Raw genomic sequence first — 16058 nt, 5'->3', positions numbered from 1 at the left:
ATGATGATGATGGGCTTGGGGTACCTGGGTGGCTCAATTGGTTAAGCATCTGACTCTTGGTTTTGGCTCAGGTAATGATCTTACAGTTTCATAAGTTCAAGTCCCCCTTCAGTCTCTGTGCTCACAGTGTGGAGCTTGCTTGGGATTCTCTCTCTCCCTTTCTCTCTGCTCCTCCCCTACTCACCTGTCTCTGCCTCTCTCAAAATAATAAATTTTTTAAAAAGTTAAAAAAAAGATCATGGTGGGCTTTATTGTAACAATTTCCTAACCAAAATTAATGAATTCTCTAGAAAAGTATCTTGTTCATATCTTATTAAGATAGGTTGCAGTAGGAACATAGTTCACTGTGACTTCTGATTTATATTTTATGAGCAGGTATTTCAGTCCTAAAGACTTTCCTTAGGGCAGTCTTCATTTCCTTGTTCCTTAGGCTGTAAATTAGAGGATTACAGAGGGGTGTTATCACAGAATAAAACAAGGTCACAATTTTCTGCACTTGCACTGGGTGTCCTGATCTGGGACTAACATACATCACCATAATAGAGCCAAAAAACAGGATCACCACTGCCAGATGAGAAGCACAAGTGGAGAAAGCCTTGCGTTTGCCTGCTGCTGAGGGCATCCTTAGCACAGCCACAATCACCAGAGCATAGGAACAAAGAACAAAGAGAAAGGTTCCAATCATGAAAACAGCATTGAAAGTAGAGTAAATGAACTGTGTTGTGGTGTCTTCAGAACAGGACAGCATCATCAATGGGGCAGGATCACACAAGAAATGGTTGATGGTATTTGGGCCACAGTAGGGTAACTGTGAAATGAGAACAACTGGGGTTAGGAAGAGGACGAACCCACACGACCAGCCAAAGATGGCAAGGCCAGTGTACAGCTGTTTCGTCATAATGCGTGGGTAATGCAGAGGACGACAGATGGCAAGGTACCTGTCAAAGGCCATGATGCAGAGGAAGAAACCCTCATCACACCCCAGAGAGAAGAAGAAGTAGAACTGTGCAAAACAGTTCACAAAGGAAATGGACTTGCTTGAGGACAGGAAATTGGCCAACATGTTAGGGACGGTCGTGGTGACATAACATATTTCCAGGAGAGAGAAATTCCCCAAGAGGATGTACATGGGCGTGTGAAGACGCCGTTCCCACCGCACTGCACAGACAATGGCTGCGTTCCCCATGAGAGTCAGCGTGTAGACTACTGAGAAGAGCCCGAAGTAGAGGAGCTGCATTTCTGGGCTTGAGGGAAAGCCCACGAGGATAAAGTGGCTAACGGAGTTGGTGGTTTCTGTGCCGGACACATTCATTGGTCTGGAAGACATGGAGATGACTTTGTTATAGCACTCTTAATGGAGTATGCTGGTTCTCTCAGAAAACACCAAATTCTTGACCATTTTTTGATAAAGTAACAAACCATGAGCTTTCTGTTAAGCAACAAAGCTGTGATCATCACAACATGTTCTCCAAAGCATGACTTCATTTTGATAAGATGTAAGTAATAATATAAATAAAAACATGGTGTGGGACTATCATTAAACTGGGTCAGGAGACTGGATTACATATTAGTGCAAAATTGATATTTCTTTCTAAAGAATAATGTAAAATTAATTTATTGGAATTAGTAATGTTGATAAGAACAGCAAATGAAGTCCTATTTATATTAAGACATTCCAAAAAGTTCTTTCTCACTGAGATAGAAAGTGAAAGGGCACAGGGAATATTGCTTTTTGTACTTGTTTGTGCTGTTGTCAAGTGATGACCAAAATGGCTCTCTGGTTCCACCATAGATGATTCACTACATGACTAGACAGGCATGTTTGGTACATAAAAAATGCTTTCTCTCTATCCAGCCTCTTGGATTGAGCTTCATAGCATGGGGAAAAGCCTTACACTTTGGCACCTAAAAGTCCTCCCAGTTTGTTGTTGTTGAATCACAGCTTAACTTGTACATGTGTTATTTCCTTAGAAATCTACTCTTGGCTATCACATTTGGCATCTAATGTGGAAGGACTGCTTTTTATGTATACTTGTTGCCCATGGGGCTGTGTAGACTGTGTCAAGTCTGAATGCAACCTGGTGGTTCAGTCCATTTGTTTTCCATAGCAATCTTATCATGTCATATGGCAGTATAGAGCAGGTAGAGGAAATTCTCCAATTACAGAAGTTTGTGTGTGTGTGTGTGTGTGTGTGTGTGTGTGTGTGTGTGTGTGTGTTTTCCCCCTGTCCTGGAAGACAGTGTCTCCCTTGATTTGTTGTGAATATATAGTAAGATTAAAATTTTTTTTAACATTTATTTTTTTGAGACAGAGAGAGACAGAGCATGAACGGGGGAGGGTCAGAGAGAGAGGGAGACACAGAATCTGAAACAGGCTCCAGGCTCTGAGCTGTCAGCACAGAGCCCAACGTGGGGCTCGAACTCACGGACCGTGAGATCATGACCTGAGCCAAAGTCGGATGCTTAACCGACTGAGCCACCCAGGCACCCCTAGTAAGATTTAAAAAAAAGTTTATTTAGGATTTTTATCCTGAAGAATGGTATGATTTTCTCATTGAGTTTGTTGTATAGGATCTGAGAAAGAATTAAGCATCATTTTGTATAGAGACAGCAAGGTATGGAACTTGTGAGTCTTGGCCATTCACCTAGAAATGAAAAATAGAATTCCTTTAACTTAACTACATTTAAATTTTACTTATGTATAGTGAGGACAAAATATGCAGAAGCAAAGACAAAAAGCATAATATTACTATTAATGTAACAGGCATTAATATTCTTATGTTTCAAAAATACTCTTACCAATGGGATGCCCACAAATTATTGTGCTGCATTCTTATGAAGAAAAGACTCTCTAATATACCTATTGGGTCTTAGTGGTTATCTGCATAACTCATTCAACTGAATTTTTAAAACTATTTTTGTCCTTTTTACTCTGGCCTGTGTCCTGATACATTGGTATCTTACTCTAAGCCATTTTAATTAAGATTTTGATTGACAGTGGGACACTAACAGTGGTATATCAAATCAGTATCAATACTCACCCTATTTGTGTCTCCTGTTACAGTATTTTTTGGGAATACTAACTGTATAAAGTCGAAATCCAAAGAAGAACCTATAAATGCAAGAAACAGCACACAGATGCTGAATGGTTTTGTCATTAAAGGAAATTATTTCACATAAAATCAAGGCATATTAGTAAGATTGAGAGCAATATATGATCTAGATAGTATATCAGTGGAATCATAGATTTGGTATATTTTCTCTGTTGAACAAGCAACAGAATTCATCATTCACCTACCTCCAGTAGTTTATTAATTATACATTTTCACACAAAATCCTCAGGCCCCTCTTGTAAATAATACTTATCTGTATTTTAAAGGGATAAGAAATCTAGATAAATATATTTCCCTATGCTGGGGTAAACAAGAGAAAAATTAATATTTTAATACTTTTCCATCTGAAGTTTATTCTAATCATATATTTTTATTTTCAGAGCAAACAGAAAGCACTTGCCAGCAAATCCATTTCTGCAGAAAACTCAGCATTTGTAATAGGGAACACAATTTTAACTCACTCCTTGGATATGTACCAAGAAAAATAAATGTGAGAGGGGAAATAAAATACTACCAGAGTGTGAAAATCCTGTGAGGAACTTTAGAACAGTTGAAGAATACAGGTGGTAACCTGCCATGAATTGCAAAGAGTAAATTTTAAAAGATTTTTTCTCCCTAGCTGCAAAACTCATGTTTATGGTTAAGATAAAGCCTAGATGAAGGTATGATCTATATTTATTTCTTTGCATCATAGTCTTTTGAGATTTGGGACTCTCTCCCGTGATATTTGTAAAGTATTTGTTCAACAGATGAGCTTGTTTTGAATTTTATTTATCTCCAATGAAATCCCAGGCCCTACTATTCCCTGAGGATTGGTGTATTGCAGAACTAGGTTCTTCTCTTATGCTTTTACTAAATAGGCATTGCAAAATGTTCCTGGGGACTAATTAAATAGTAATAGAGCTTTCTGGAATAACTATAATATGAACATGCACCTTTGAATTCCCTGTTTCTATTTTGAAGAAAGAAAATTCTTCGCTTGTCAGTATTAGTTCTCAAAAAAATTGTTAGAGACGTTTCAGTCACAATTTTATTATATCCATTAGTGGTAAAACTGGTATGAGGATATTTAACAAATATTTATTGAGTGCTTACCAGGCACTGGGAATATATCTAGGCAAACAAAATAGAAATAAGTTCCTACCTACATAGAACAATTCAATGGGGGTAAGGAAAGAAATAGAAGACAAACAACATCAGTAAATGAACAATAGTTTTTTTCATTTGAGAAGAATAGTGTGGGAATGGAATGGATCAGAAATAGGGCAGGACTTTTATTGTATTGTATTGTATTTTAGTTTAGTTTAAATTCTAGTTAGTTAATATACAGTGCAATATTAGTTTCAGGGGTAGAATTCAGTGATTCATCACTTACATACAACACCCATTGCTCATCATATCAAGTACCCCCCTTAATACCCATCACCCATGTAGCCCATCTCATTCCCAACTAGCTCCATCAACCTGCAGTTTGTTCTCATAATAGTCTCTCATGTTTTGTTTCCCTTTTCTCTTTCCCTCATCCCATATGTTCATATGTTTTGTTTCTTAAATTCCACATATGAGTGACATTATGTGGTATTTGTCTTTCTCTGACTTATTTCACTTAGCATAACACATTCTAGCTCCATCCACATCATTGTAAGTGGCAAGATTTCATTCTTTTTGCTGGTGGAGTAATATTCCATGGCATATATATACCACATCTTCTTTATCCATTCATCAGTCAATGGATATTTAGGTTCTCTCCATAGCTTGGCTATTATTGATAGTGCTGTTATAAACATTGGGGAGCATGTACCCCTTTGAATATGTACTTTTGTATCCTTTGGATAAATACCTAGTAGTCCAACTGCTGGGTCATAGGGTAGTTCTATTTTTAACTTTTCAAGGAACCTCCATATTCTTTCCCAGAGTGTCTGCACCAGTTTGCATTCCCACTAACAGTGTAAGAGGGTTCCCCTTTCTCCACATTCTCACCAGCACCTGTTGTTTCTTTTGTTGTCAGTTTTAGCCATTCTGACAAGGTGTGAGGTGGTATCTTACTGTGGTTTTGATTTATATTTCCCTCGTGATGAGTGATGTTGAACATCTTTTCATGTGTCTATTAGCCATCTGGATATCTTCTTTGGAAAAATGTCTGTTCATGTCTTCTGCCCATTTCTTACCTGGATTATTTGTTTTTTGGGTGTTGAGTTTACTAAATTCTTTATAGGTTTTCTGTACTAGCCCTTTATTTGATGTCATTTGTAAATATCTTCGTCCATTCCATGGTCTGCCTTTTAGTTTTGTTGATTGTTTCCTTCGCCGTGCAGAAGTTTTTATCTTGATGAAGTCCCAATAGTTCATTTTTATTTTATTTCCCTTGATTCTGGTGACATGACGAGGATGAAGTTATTATAGCTGAGGTCAAAGAGGTTGCTACCTATGTTCTCCTCTAGGATTCTGATGGTTTCCTGTCTCACATTCAGGTCTTTCATTGATTTTGAATTTATTTTTGTATATGGTATAAGAAAATGGTCCAGTTTCATTCTTCTGTATGTTGCTGTCCAGTTTTCCCAACAACATTTGTTGAAAAGACTGTCTTTTTTTCCCCATTACTTGTAATTTTAAACAAGGTCTTGAACAAAGCCTAATGGAGATACTAATATTTGAGCAGATGCTTGAAAAAGTGAGGGAAGAAACCAAGAGTATATCAAGAAAGATTCCAGGCAGAAGGAACAGCTGATGCTAGGAATATGTTAAGTATGTCAGGAAAAGAGCAAGGTGGTCAGTGTGCTGCAGTTGTGTAAACTGGGGAGATGGCCTCTTTCTGGCATCCACTCCTGTTATCTGAATTTCTTCTTTGTTTCACATCTGTACTTCAGTGTAGTCTTTTTTACTTAAAATTTTTTTCACTGGATTTATTGGGCTATATTTGACATATAATATATAGTAACAATATATAAGTTTAAGGTATACAATGTACTGATTTGACACATTCACATATTGTGAAATGATTACCACCATAATATTAGCTAACAGCTTCATCACCTTGCATAAATATCCTTTTTCTCTTGTGGTGAAAACAGTGAAGATCTACTTTGTTAGCAACTTTAATTATATAGTATGGTGTTGTTGACAGTAATCACCATGATGTACATTAGATATCCAAAATGTATTTATTCTATAACTGGAAATTTATATCCTTCGACAAACATCTTCCCCATTTCCCCTACCTCACAGCCTCTGGCAATCACCAATCTTTTCTCTGTTTCTAGTTCACATTTTTGAAATTCTACATACAAGTGATGTACAGTATTTGTCTGACTTACTTCACTTAGCATAACACCTTCATGGTCCCCCTGTGTTCTCACAGATGGCAGGATTTCCCTTTTTCTTATGGCTGAGTAATATTCCATTATATATATAACCATATATTCTTTATCCATTCATCTGTAGATGGAAATTTAGTTTGTTTCTGTATCTTGGGTATTGTGAGTAATGCTGCAGTAAACATGGGAGTGCAAATATTTTTGACGTAGTGATTTCATTTTCTTCACATATATACCCAGAAGTGAAATTGATGGATCACATGATAATTCTACTTTTTATTTTTTGAGGAGCCTTCATACTGTCTTTCATGGTGTCTGTACCAGTTTGCATTGCCACCAACAATGAACCAGGGCTCCCTTTTCTTTTACAACACTTGTTATCTCTTGCCTTTTATTTTTATTTTTAATTTTTATTTATTTTTGAGAGAGAGAGAGAGAGAGAGAGAGAGAGAGAGAGAGAGAGAGAATATGAATACAATCAGGGGTGGGGCAGAGAGAGAGAGGGAGCCACAGAATCCGAAGCAAGCTCCAGGCTCCAGGCTTCAAGCTGTCAGTGCAGAGCCTGATGCAGGGCTTGAGCTCTAGAATTGTGAGATCATGAACTCAGCTGAAGTCAGACACTTAACAGACTGAGCCACCCAGGCACCCCATCTCTTATCTTTTTGGTACTAGCCATTCTTACAGACATGAAGTATCTTTTGTGGTTTTGATTTGCATTTCCCTGATGATTAGTGATGTTGAGTAACTTTTCATGTACCTGTTGACCATTTGTATATCTTTTTTTGAAATCAGTCTATAAAGATCCTGAGCCCATTTTAAGTTTATTTATATGTATTTATACTTTGTTTTATAGTTGTATGAGCTCCTTATATATCTTGGATATTAACCTTTTATCAGATAAACAGTTTGTAAATATTTTCTCCCATTCTCTGGGTTGTCTTTGTATCTTAGTTAATTGTTCCCTTACTGTACAAAAGCTTTTAGTTTGATATAGGTCCGCTTGCTAAATTTTGCTTTTGTTGCCTGTGCTTTTTTTTTTATTTATCAAACCCAAACCCCCAAAATCATTGGTAAGATTATGAGGAAAATTTTCCCTATGTTATCATCTGTGAGTTTTATAGTTTCAGGTCTTTTGTTTAAGTCTTTCATCTGTTTCAAGTTGATTTTTGGGTATGGTGTAAGAGAGGGTCTGCTTATTCTTTTGCATGTGAATATCTAGTTTTTCATTTTATTAAAGAGACTGTCTTTTCCCCATTAGGTATTCTTGGTACCCTTATCATAGATTTGTTGACCATATATGCATGGTTTTATTTCTGGGGTATGTATTCTGTTCCAATGGTCTATGTGTATGTTTTTATGTCAGTACCATATTGTTTTGGTTACTATAATTTTGTAATGTAACTTGGAACCAGAGAGTGTGATGCTTCTAGTTTTGTTCTTCTTTCTCAAAATTGCTTTGGTTATTTGGGCTCTTTTGTGGTTCCATAGAAATTTTAGGATTATTTTTTCTATTTATGTGAAAAGTGCCATTGGAGTTTTGAGAGGGATTTCATTAACTAGCTTGCTTTGAGTGGTCTGGACATTTTAACAATATTAATTCTTACAATTCACAAACATGGGTTATCTTTCTATTTATTTGTGCCTCTTTCAATTTCTATCATCAGTATCTTACAGTTTTAAGTGTAGAGACCTTTTACCTCCTTGGTTAAATTTATTCCTTTGTATTTTATTCTTTTTGATGCTCTTGTGAATGGAATTGTTAATTTCTTAATTTCTTTTTTGGACATCTTAGTGTATAGAAACACAACTTGTTTTTTGTATATTGATTTTGTATTTTGGAAATTTACTGAATTATTAGTTCTTCAGTTCTACAGTTTTGTGGGATTGTAGTTGTATGGGATTTGAGCCAGGTCATGTGGCTGCTGCTGGGTCTGCAATGGAGTTTGATGTCAGGACTGCTTGCAGGGTTTTGGGCAGGTGTGGATCCTTTCTGATGGGGGAATCCTTGGATGGGGGAGTCACCTCAGGACCATGGTCCATAGGGCTGGTGCTGAGACAAGTGCCAGATGCAGGGACAAGGTTTCTCTCGCTGGGTCCCTGAAAGGGCCTCTGCCAAGTCTCTGGGTGGGTACGTAGGCAGGGAGGATTAATGTAAAAAAAATAGTAGAGAGGGTCTATAGCCAAATCACAGGGCTAATTCAGTCTCTGCAATTAAGATGGAGATAAGCCAGCAGGCCTCTGGGAGCATCGATGGGCATGTCTCCTGCCAGTTCCCTGAGGAGGCAGAATTGCTTTCAGACTAGCTGGGAAGAGATAGAGCTTTCAGACAGGCTGCCTCAGGTCCATATCCAGGATCATGTCGAGATTAATTTTCTGTGCCAGATGTATTTTTGAAGAGCAGCTTAACATAATCTAAGTAAATATTATGTAGACACTGATCTGCTCTTTCCCACATTATCAGAAAAACACAAATCAGAAAGAATTTCTACTCACATGGAACAGGTTACATGGCTATGTTCCTCCCATCTGCTATGACAGTATTGTCCAATAAGACCTTGAATGGTAGACATCCTGCAGAACATCACACTAACCCACTATGTCAATGACATCATGCTCATTGGATTGGATAAGCAAGAAGTGGATAGTTTATTGGAAACTACAGAGGGTGGGATAAAGCCCTGTGAGGATGCAGAGTTCTACCATATTAGTAAAATGCATGTTTTTTTTCTAAAATACTGGCATAAATAGCACCAATGCTGTCCTTTAGTGACATCAGCACAGCATCAGGTGGCTGGTATCCCCTTCTGAGAAGTCTGATTTTCAGCTTCAGAGCTGAAATAAATAAATAAATAAATAAATAAATAAATAAATAAATAAATAAATATATATGTATATATATATATATATGTGTGTGTGTGTGTGTGTGTGTGTGTGTGTGTATACACACACACGAGACAAAAGAAAAAAATAGATTATATAATATTTATTATATAAATATATAATTCCAAATTTTCCCCTTTGTTGCCCCAGAACTAAGAGTGGCATCTGGCTCATGCAATTTCCGGCTTAGTATTCCCTGTTTCCTTTCTTTTCTTTTTTTGGGGGGGGGCATTTCTTTATTACCTTAGTAATCTCTTCTTTATATTAAGTTATTTGTGTTACAATAATCTGAGGGTTTTATTTATTTTATTTATTTTTAAAATTTTTTTTAACGTTTATTTATTTTTGAGACAGAGAGAGACAGAGAATGAGTGGGGGAGGGTCAGAGAGAGGGAGACACAGAATCTGAAACAGGCTCCGGGCTCTGAGCTGTCAGCACAGGGGCCCTATGCGGGGCTCGAACTCACGGACCGCGAGATCGTGACCTGAGCCGAAGTCGGCGCTCAACCGACTGAGCCACCCAGGCGCACCTAATCTGAGGGTTTTATATCTACTGACTGGACCTTTCTGTTGCAGAAGTTGGTGCCAGGAATAGTCCCTGGAAACATCCTCAACAGTGGTAGTTTGGGACTACTTTGGTTTTGTTTTGTGGCTTAACACGGTGCTTACTAACTTGTCCATTCTAGTAAAATTCTAGTAATCTATAGGTAGTATTTAATGACATAATATTTAATAGGGTTGTTTTCAATAAATTGTGCAGGGACAGTTAGATATTCACATGCAAAAGAATGAAATTCGTATGCACAATCTCACACTACATACAAAAATTAATTCAAAATGGATCATACCTAAAAGCAAAAGTTTATACTATAAAACTCATAGATAAAAATTATAAATTTAAGTATTTGTTTAGGCAAATATTTGACTAGGCAGTGGTTTCTTACAACATTAAAAGCACAGGAGACAAAAGAAATAATAGATTTGACTTACTCAAAATGGGAAATTTTTGTATTTCAAAGGATACCATCAAGAAAGTGAAAATACAACCCACAGGAGAAAATATTTACAAATCATATATCTGATAAGGAACTTATATTCAGAACATGTAAAGTACTTTTACAACTCAACAATAAAAAGACAACCCATTTTAAAAATGGTCAAAGAATTTATATAGTTTTCTAGTGAAGATATGCCAGTAGTCAATAAGCACATGAAAAGTGCTCATTTTCATTAGGGAAATGCAAATTGAAACTATAATGATGCCAATTCACACCCACTAGTTTGGCTAAAAAACAAGTGATTCAAAATAACTGGTGTTGGCGAGGATATGGAGAAATTGGACTATCATATATTCCCAGTGGGATTGTAAAATGCCATAGCCAATGTGGAGAATAGTTTGTAAGTTCTTCAAAATGTTAAGCATAGACTTAGTATATGATGCAGAAATTCTACCCCTAATATATATCCAAGAGAATTTGAAATATGTGTGAATAAAAAGTTGGAAAAAAAAAAGAAAATGAGTCCACAGAAAAACTTGCATGAGAGTTTTCATGGTAGCATTATTCACAATAGCCAAAAAGTAAAACAATTCACGTGCTCAGCAACAGATAAATAGACAACTGAAATGTTGTGGCATATCCGTACAATGGAGTATTATCTGGCATTACAAAGGAATGCAGAGAAAGGGGAACACTTTTGCACTCCTGGTGGAATGCAAACTGGTGCAGTTTCCACTCTGGAAAACAGTATGGAGGTTCCTCAAAAAATTAAAGCTTAGAACTACCCTACAACCCAACAATTGCACTACTAGGTATTTATCAAAAGGTGTATCTGTACAAAATACAGATTCAAAGGAGTACCTGTTCCCTGATGTTTACAGAAGCAGTATCAACCATAGCCAAGCTATGGAGAGAACCCAAATGTCCACTGACTGATTAATTGATAATGAAGAGGTGGTGTGTGTTTGTGTGTGTGTATGTGTGTGTGTGTATATATATATGTATGTATACATATATATATACATATGTATATATGCATGCTATATATATGTGCATGTGTGTGTATATATATATACACACACACACATATATATATATATATATATACACACATATATATATATATATATATATATATATATATATGCATGCCACAATGGAATATTACTTGGGGATCAAAAAAAAAATGAAATCTTGCCATTTGCAGTGACGTGGATGGAGCTAGAGTATATTATGCTAAGTGAAATAAGTCAGAGAAAGATAAATATATTATTTCACTCATATGTGGAATTTAAGAAACACAATAGATGAACATAGGGTAAAGGAAGGAAATATATTATAAAAAAAGAGAGGCAGGAAAACCATAAGAGGCCCTTAAATACACAGAACAAACTGAGGGTTGCTGGAGGGGAGGTGTAGGGTGTAGGGATGAGCTAAATGGGTGATGGGTGTTAAGGAGAGCACTTGTTGGGATGAGTACTGGGTGTTATATGTAAATGATGAATCACTAAATTCTCCTAAAACTGACACTACACAGTATGCTAAATAACTTGAATTTAAATAAATATTTTTTTTTAAAAATGGAATGAAGTACTGATGGATGTACAACATGGATGAATCTTGAAAATATTATACTGATTTTGAAAATATCATACTAATCTTGAAAATATTATACTAAGTTAAAGAAGCCAGTGAAAAAGAGTGTAGATTAGTGGTTGGGTACAGTTTCATTTTGTCATGTTGAGAATGGTCTAAAATCAGTGATGATGGTTTCATGACTCTGTGAATATACTAAAACCACTGAATTGTATACTTCAAAAGGGTAAATTTTTTAGTAAGTGAATTATATTTTAATAAAGCCTTTATAAAAAATAAAAGTCAGAAAACTATAAAAAATAAGTTGTCACTTGTTGGCTGTAATTAAGTGCCTTTGTCAAGCAAGTGGCTTCTGAACTTGACTATTATGGCAGCAATGATGACTCTAAGAACTGTGGCATGGGATGGCTTTCTCTGAGTGTACTGGAGCATTGGTAGAAAAAAAAGGATAAGGTCAGATCTTTAAAATCCAAGTTGAAGTCATGGTCAGTGAAACAGAGAGTTTCTATAGCAGCCATATCTTATTTCTGATAGCCACGGTGCTGATCTTGCTGTAAATGAGATGCAAAATTGTGTCAATGTCAGGATTATAAAATGAGTTCAAAGTCTTGCCAGTGTCTTAAAAGCAAATCAGGATGCTGGTTGGGAGAAATACCACCAGTTTGGTCTAAAACAGAGACAGTTCAAATTTAAAAGATACTTCTCTGCCTCCAAACTTTTATGAGGAGGAAACAGGCTAAGAAAGCTACTTCGTTATAAACCACATGGTCTTTGTTAAGTTTCTCAGGATCCACATAAAAGTGAACACATATGGTATCTGTCTTTCTCTGTATGACTTATTTCACTTAGCATAACACTCTCCAGTTCCATCCACGTTGCTACAAAGGGCCATATTTCATTCTTTCTCATTGCTGTGTAGTACTCCATTGTGTATATAAACCACAATTTCTTATCCATTCATCAGTTGATGGTCATTTAGATTCTTTCTGTAGTTTGGCTATTGTTGAAAGTGCTGCTGTAAACACTGGGGTACAAGTGCCCCTATGCATTAGTACTCCTATATCCCTTGGGTAAATTCCTAGCAGTGCTATTTCTGGGTCATAAGGTATATCTATTTTTAATTTTTGGAGGAACCTCCACACTGTTTTCCAGAGTGGCTGCACCAGTTTGCATTCCCACCAACAGTGCAAGAGGGTTCCTGTTTCTCCACATCCTCTCCAGCATCTATAGTCTCCTAATTTTTTCATTTTGGCCACTCTGACTGGCGTGAGGTGATATCTGAGTGTGGATTTGATTTGTATTTTCCTGATGAGGAGCGACGTTGAGCATCTTTTCATGTGCCTGTTGACCATCTGGATGACTTCTTTAGAGAAGTGTCTGTTCATGTTTTCTGCCCATTTCTTCACTGGATTATTTGTTTTTTAGGTGTAACTTAACAGAAGACCATGGGGGAAGGGAAGAAAAAAAAAGTTAGGGAGGGAGCCAAACCATAAGAGACTCTTAAAAACTGAGAATAAACTGAGGGTTGATGGGGGGTGGGAGGGAGGGGAAAGTGGGTGATGGGCATTAAGGAGGGCACCTGTTGGGATGAGCACTGAGTGCTGTATGGAAACCAATTTGACAATAAATTTCATACTTAAAAAAAACCAAATCACTTCTTTTTTTTTCAATATATGAAGTTTATTGTCAAATTCGTTTGCATACAACACCCAGTGCTCATCCCAACAGGTGCCCTTCTCAATACCCATCACCCACCCTCCCCTCCCTCCCACCCCCCCATCAATCCTGTTTATTGTCAGTTTTTAAGAGTCTCTTATAGTTTGGCTCTCTCCCTCTCTAACTTTTTTTTTCCTTCCCCTCCCCCATGGTCTTCTGTTAAGTTTCCCAGGATCCACATGAGAGTGAAAATTTATGGTATCTATCTTTCTCTGTATGACTTACTTCACTTAGCATAACACTCTCCAGTTCCATCTGCGTTGCTACAAAAGGCCATATTTCATTCTTTCTCATTGCCAAGTAGTATTCCGTTGTGTCTATAAACCACAATTTCTTTATCCTTTCATCAGTTGATGTACATTTAGGCTCTTTCCATAATTTGGTTATTGTTGAGAGTGCTGCTATAAACATTGGGGTACAAGTGCCCTTATGCATCAGCACTCCTGTATCCCTTGGGTAAATTCCTAGAAGTGCTATTGTTGGGTCATAGGGTAGATCTATTTTTAATTTTTTGAGGAACCTCCACACTATCTCCCTTCTTTTAAATTTTTTTTGTTTATGTATTTAATTTGAGAGGGAGAGGGAGCGAGAGAAAGAGCATGAACAGAGGAGGGACAGAGAGAGCAGGAGAGAGAGGATCCCAAGCAATGTCTGTGCCACCAGTGTAGAGCCTAACATGAGACTTGAACCCACAAACTGGCAGGTCATGACCTGAGCCGAAATCAAGAGTCCAACCCTTAACCAACTAAGTCATCAGGTGCCCCAGTCCTCCTTTGTTTTAAACAGAAATGAATATTGCAATTATCTTGCCAGGTCACTGTACCCAGGAGCTTCATGCATCATTTTAAGTGATCAGATTCTGCACTAATGCCTGATACCATAAGGGGAGAACATTTGGGGGAGGAGTTGAATATATTTAACATGTGGAAGTGATGTGATTGGTTAGGATCAGACAGTAGACTCTCTGGTTGATTGTGTTTTCAAAGATGTCCCAAAAAACATCACTGTCTTACATGCTCTTTATTTTTTTATTTTTATTTTTATTTTTTTAATATATGAAATTTATTGTCAAATTGGTTTCCATACAATACCCAGTGCTCAACCCAACAGGTGCCCTCCTCAATACGCATCACCCACTTTCCCCTCCCTCCCACCCCCCATCAACCCTCAGTTTATTCTCAGTTTTTAAGAGTCTCTTATGGTTTGGCTCCCTCCCTAACTTTTTTTTTCTTCCCTTCCCCCATGGTCTTCTGTTAAGTTACACCTAAAAAACAAATAATCCAGTGAAGAAATGGGCAGAAAACATGAACAGACACTTCTCTAAAGAAGTCATCCAGATGGTCAACAGGCACATGAAAAGATGCTCAACGTCGCTCCTCATCAGGAAAATACAAATCCCCCTCCCCTCCCTCCCACTCCCAGTCAGCCCTCAGTTTGTTTTCAGTTTTTAAGACTCTCTTATGTTTTGGATCTCTCCCACTCTAACCTCTTTTTTTTTTTTTCCTTCCCCTCCCCAATGGGATCCTGTTAAGTTTCTCAGGGTCCACATAAGAGTGAACACATATGGTATCTGTCTTTCTCTGTGTGACTTATTTCACTTAGCATCACGTTCTCCAATTCCATCCACGTTGCTACAAAGGGCCATATTTCATTCTTTCTCATTGCCACGTAGTACTCCATTGTGTATATAAACCACAATTTCTTTATCCATTCATCAGTTTATGGACAGTTAGGCTTTTCCCACAATTTGGCTATTGTTGAGAGTGCTGCTATAAACATTGGGGTACAAGTGCCCCTATGAATCAGCACTCCTGTATCCCTTGGGTAAATTCCCAGCAGTGCTATTGCTGGGTCATAGGGTAGGTCTATTTTTAATTTTTTGAGGAACCTGCACACTGTTTTCCAGAGCGGCTGCACCAGTTTGCATTCCCACCAACAGTGCAAGAGGGTTCCCGTTTCTCCACATCCTCTCCAGCATCTATAGTCTCCTGATTTGTTCATTTTGGCCACTCTGACTGGTGTGAGGTGATATCTGAGTGTGGTTTTGATTTGTATTTCCCTGATGAGGAGCGACGTTGAGCATCTTTTCATGTGCCTATTGGCCATCTGGATGTCTTCTTTAGAGAAGTGTCTGTTCATGTTTTCTGCCCATTTCTTCACTGGATTATTTGTTTTTCAGGTGTGGAGTTTGGTGAGCTCTTTATAGATTTTGGATACTAGCCCTTTGTCCGATATGTCACTTGCAAATATCTTTTCCCATTCCATTGGTTGCCTTTTAGTTATGTTGATTGTTTCCTTTGCTGTGCAGAAGCTTTTTATCTTCATGAGGTCCCAATAGCTCATTTTGGCTTTTAATTCCCTTGCCTTTGGGGATGTGTCAAGTAAGAAATTGCTACGGCTGAGGTCAGAGAGGTTTTTTTCCTGCTTTCTCCTCTAGGGTT

The 16058-nt window shown here is 37.4% G+C and overlaps 2 protein-coding genes across 4 annotated transcripts in view; one reads left to right on the top strand and one right to left on the bottom strand.

Annotated features, from left to right (window-relative positions):
* Window positions 1–358: 358 nt before the first annotated feature.
* LOC132677421 (olfactory receptor 11G2-like) lies at window positions 359–1312 on the bottom strand. The gene has a single exon (XM_060629252.3). It carries the CDS (start codon window positions 1310–1312, stop codon window positions 359–361), a length of 954 nt encoding a protein of 317 aa, XP_060485235.2.
* Window positions 949–16058, top strand: part of LOC132669333 (olfactory receptor 4M1) — a 130998-nt gene continuing 115888 nt past the window's right edge. For all 3 annotated transcript variants that reach the window (XM_078448436.2, XM_078448437.2, XM_078448435.2), the window contains exon 1: window positions 949–1496. The gene's annotated coding sequence lies outside the window, so the exon portion shown is untranslated. The remainder of the gene's footprint in view (window positions 1497–16058) is intronic.

The sequence above is a fragment of the Panthera onca genome, chromosome B3, assembly GCF_046562875.1.
Source record: "Panthera onca isolate mPanOnc1 chromosome B3, mPanOnc1 haplotype 2, whole genome shotgun sequence".
Lineage (NCBI taxonomy): Eukaryota > Metazoa > Chordata > Mammalia > Carnivora > Felidae > Panthera > Panthera onca.
The sequence above is the reverse complement of the archived record's forward strand: the minus strand, read 5'-3'. Positions and strand labels throughout refer to the sequence as shown.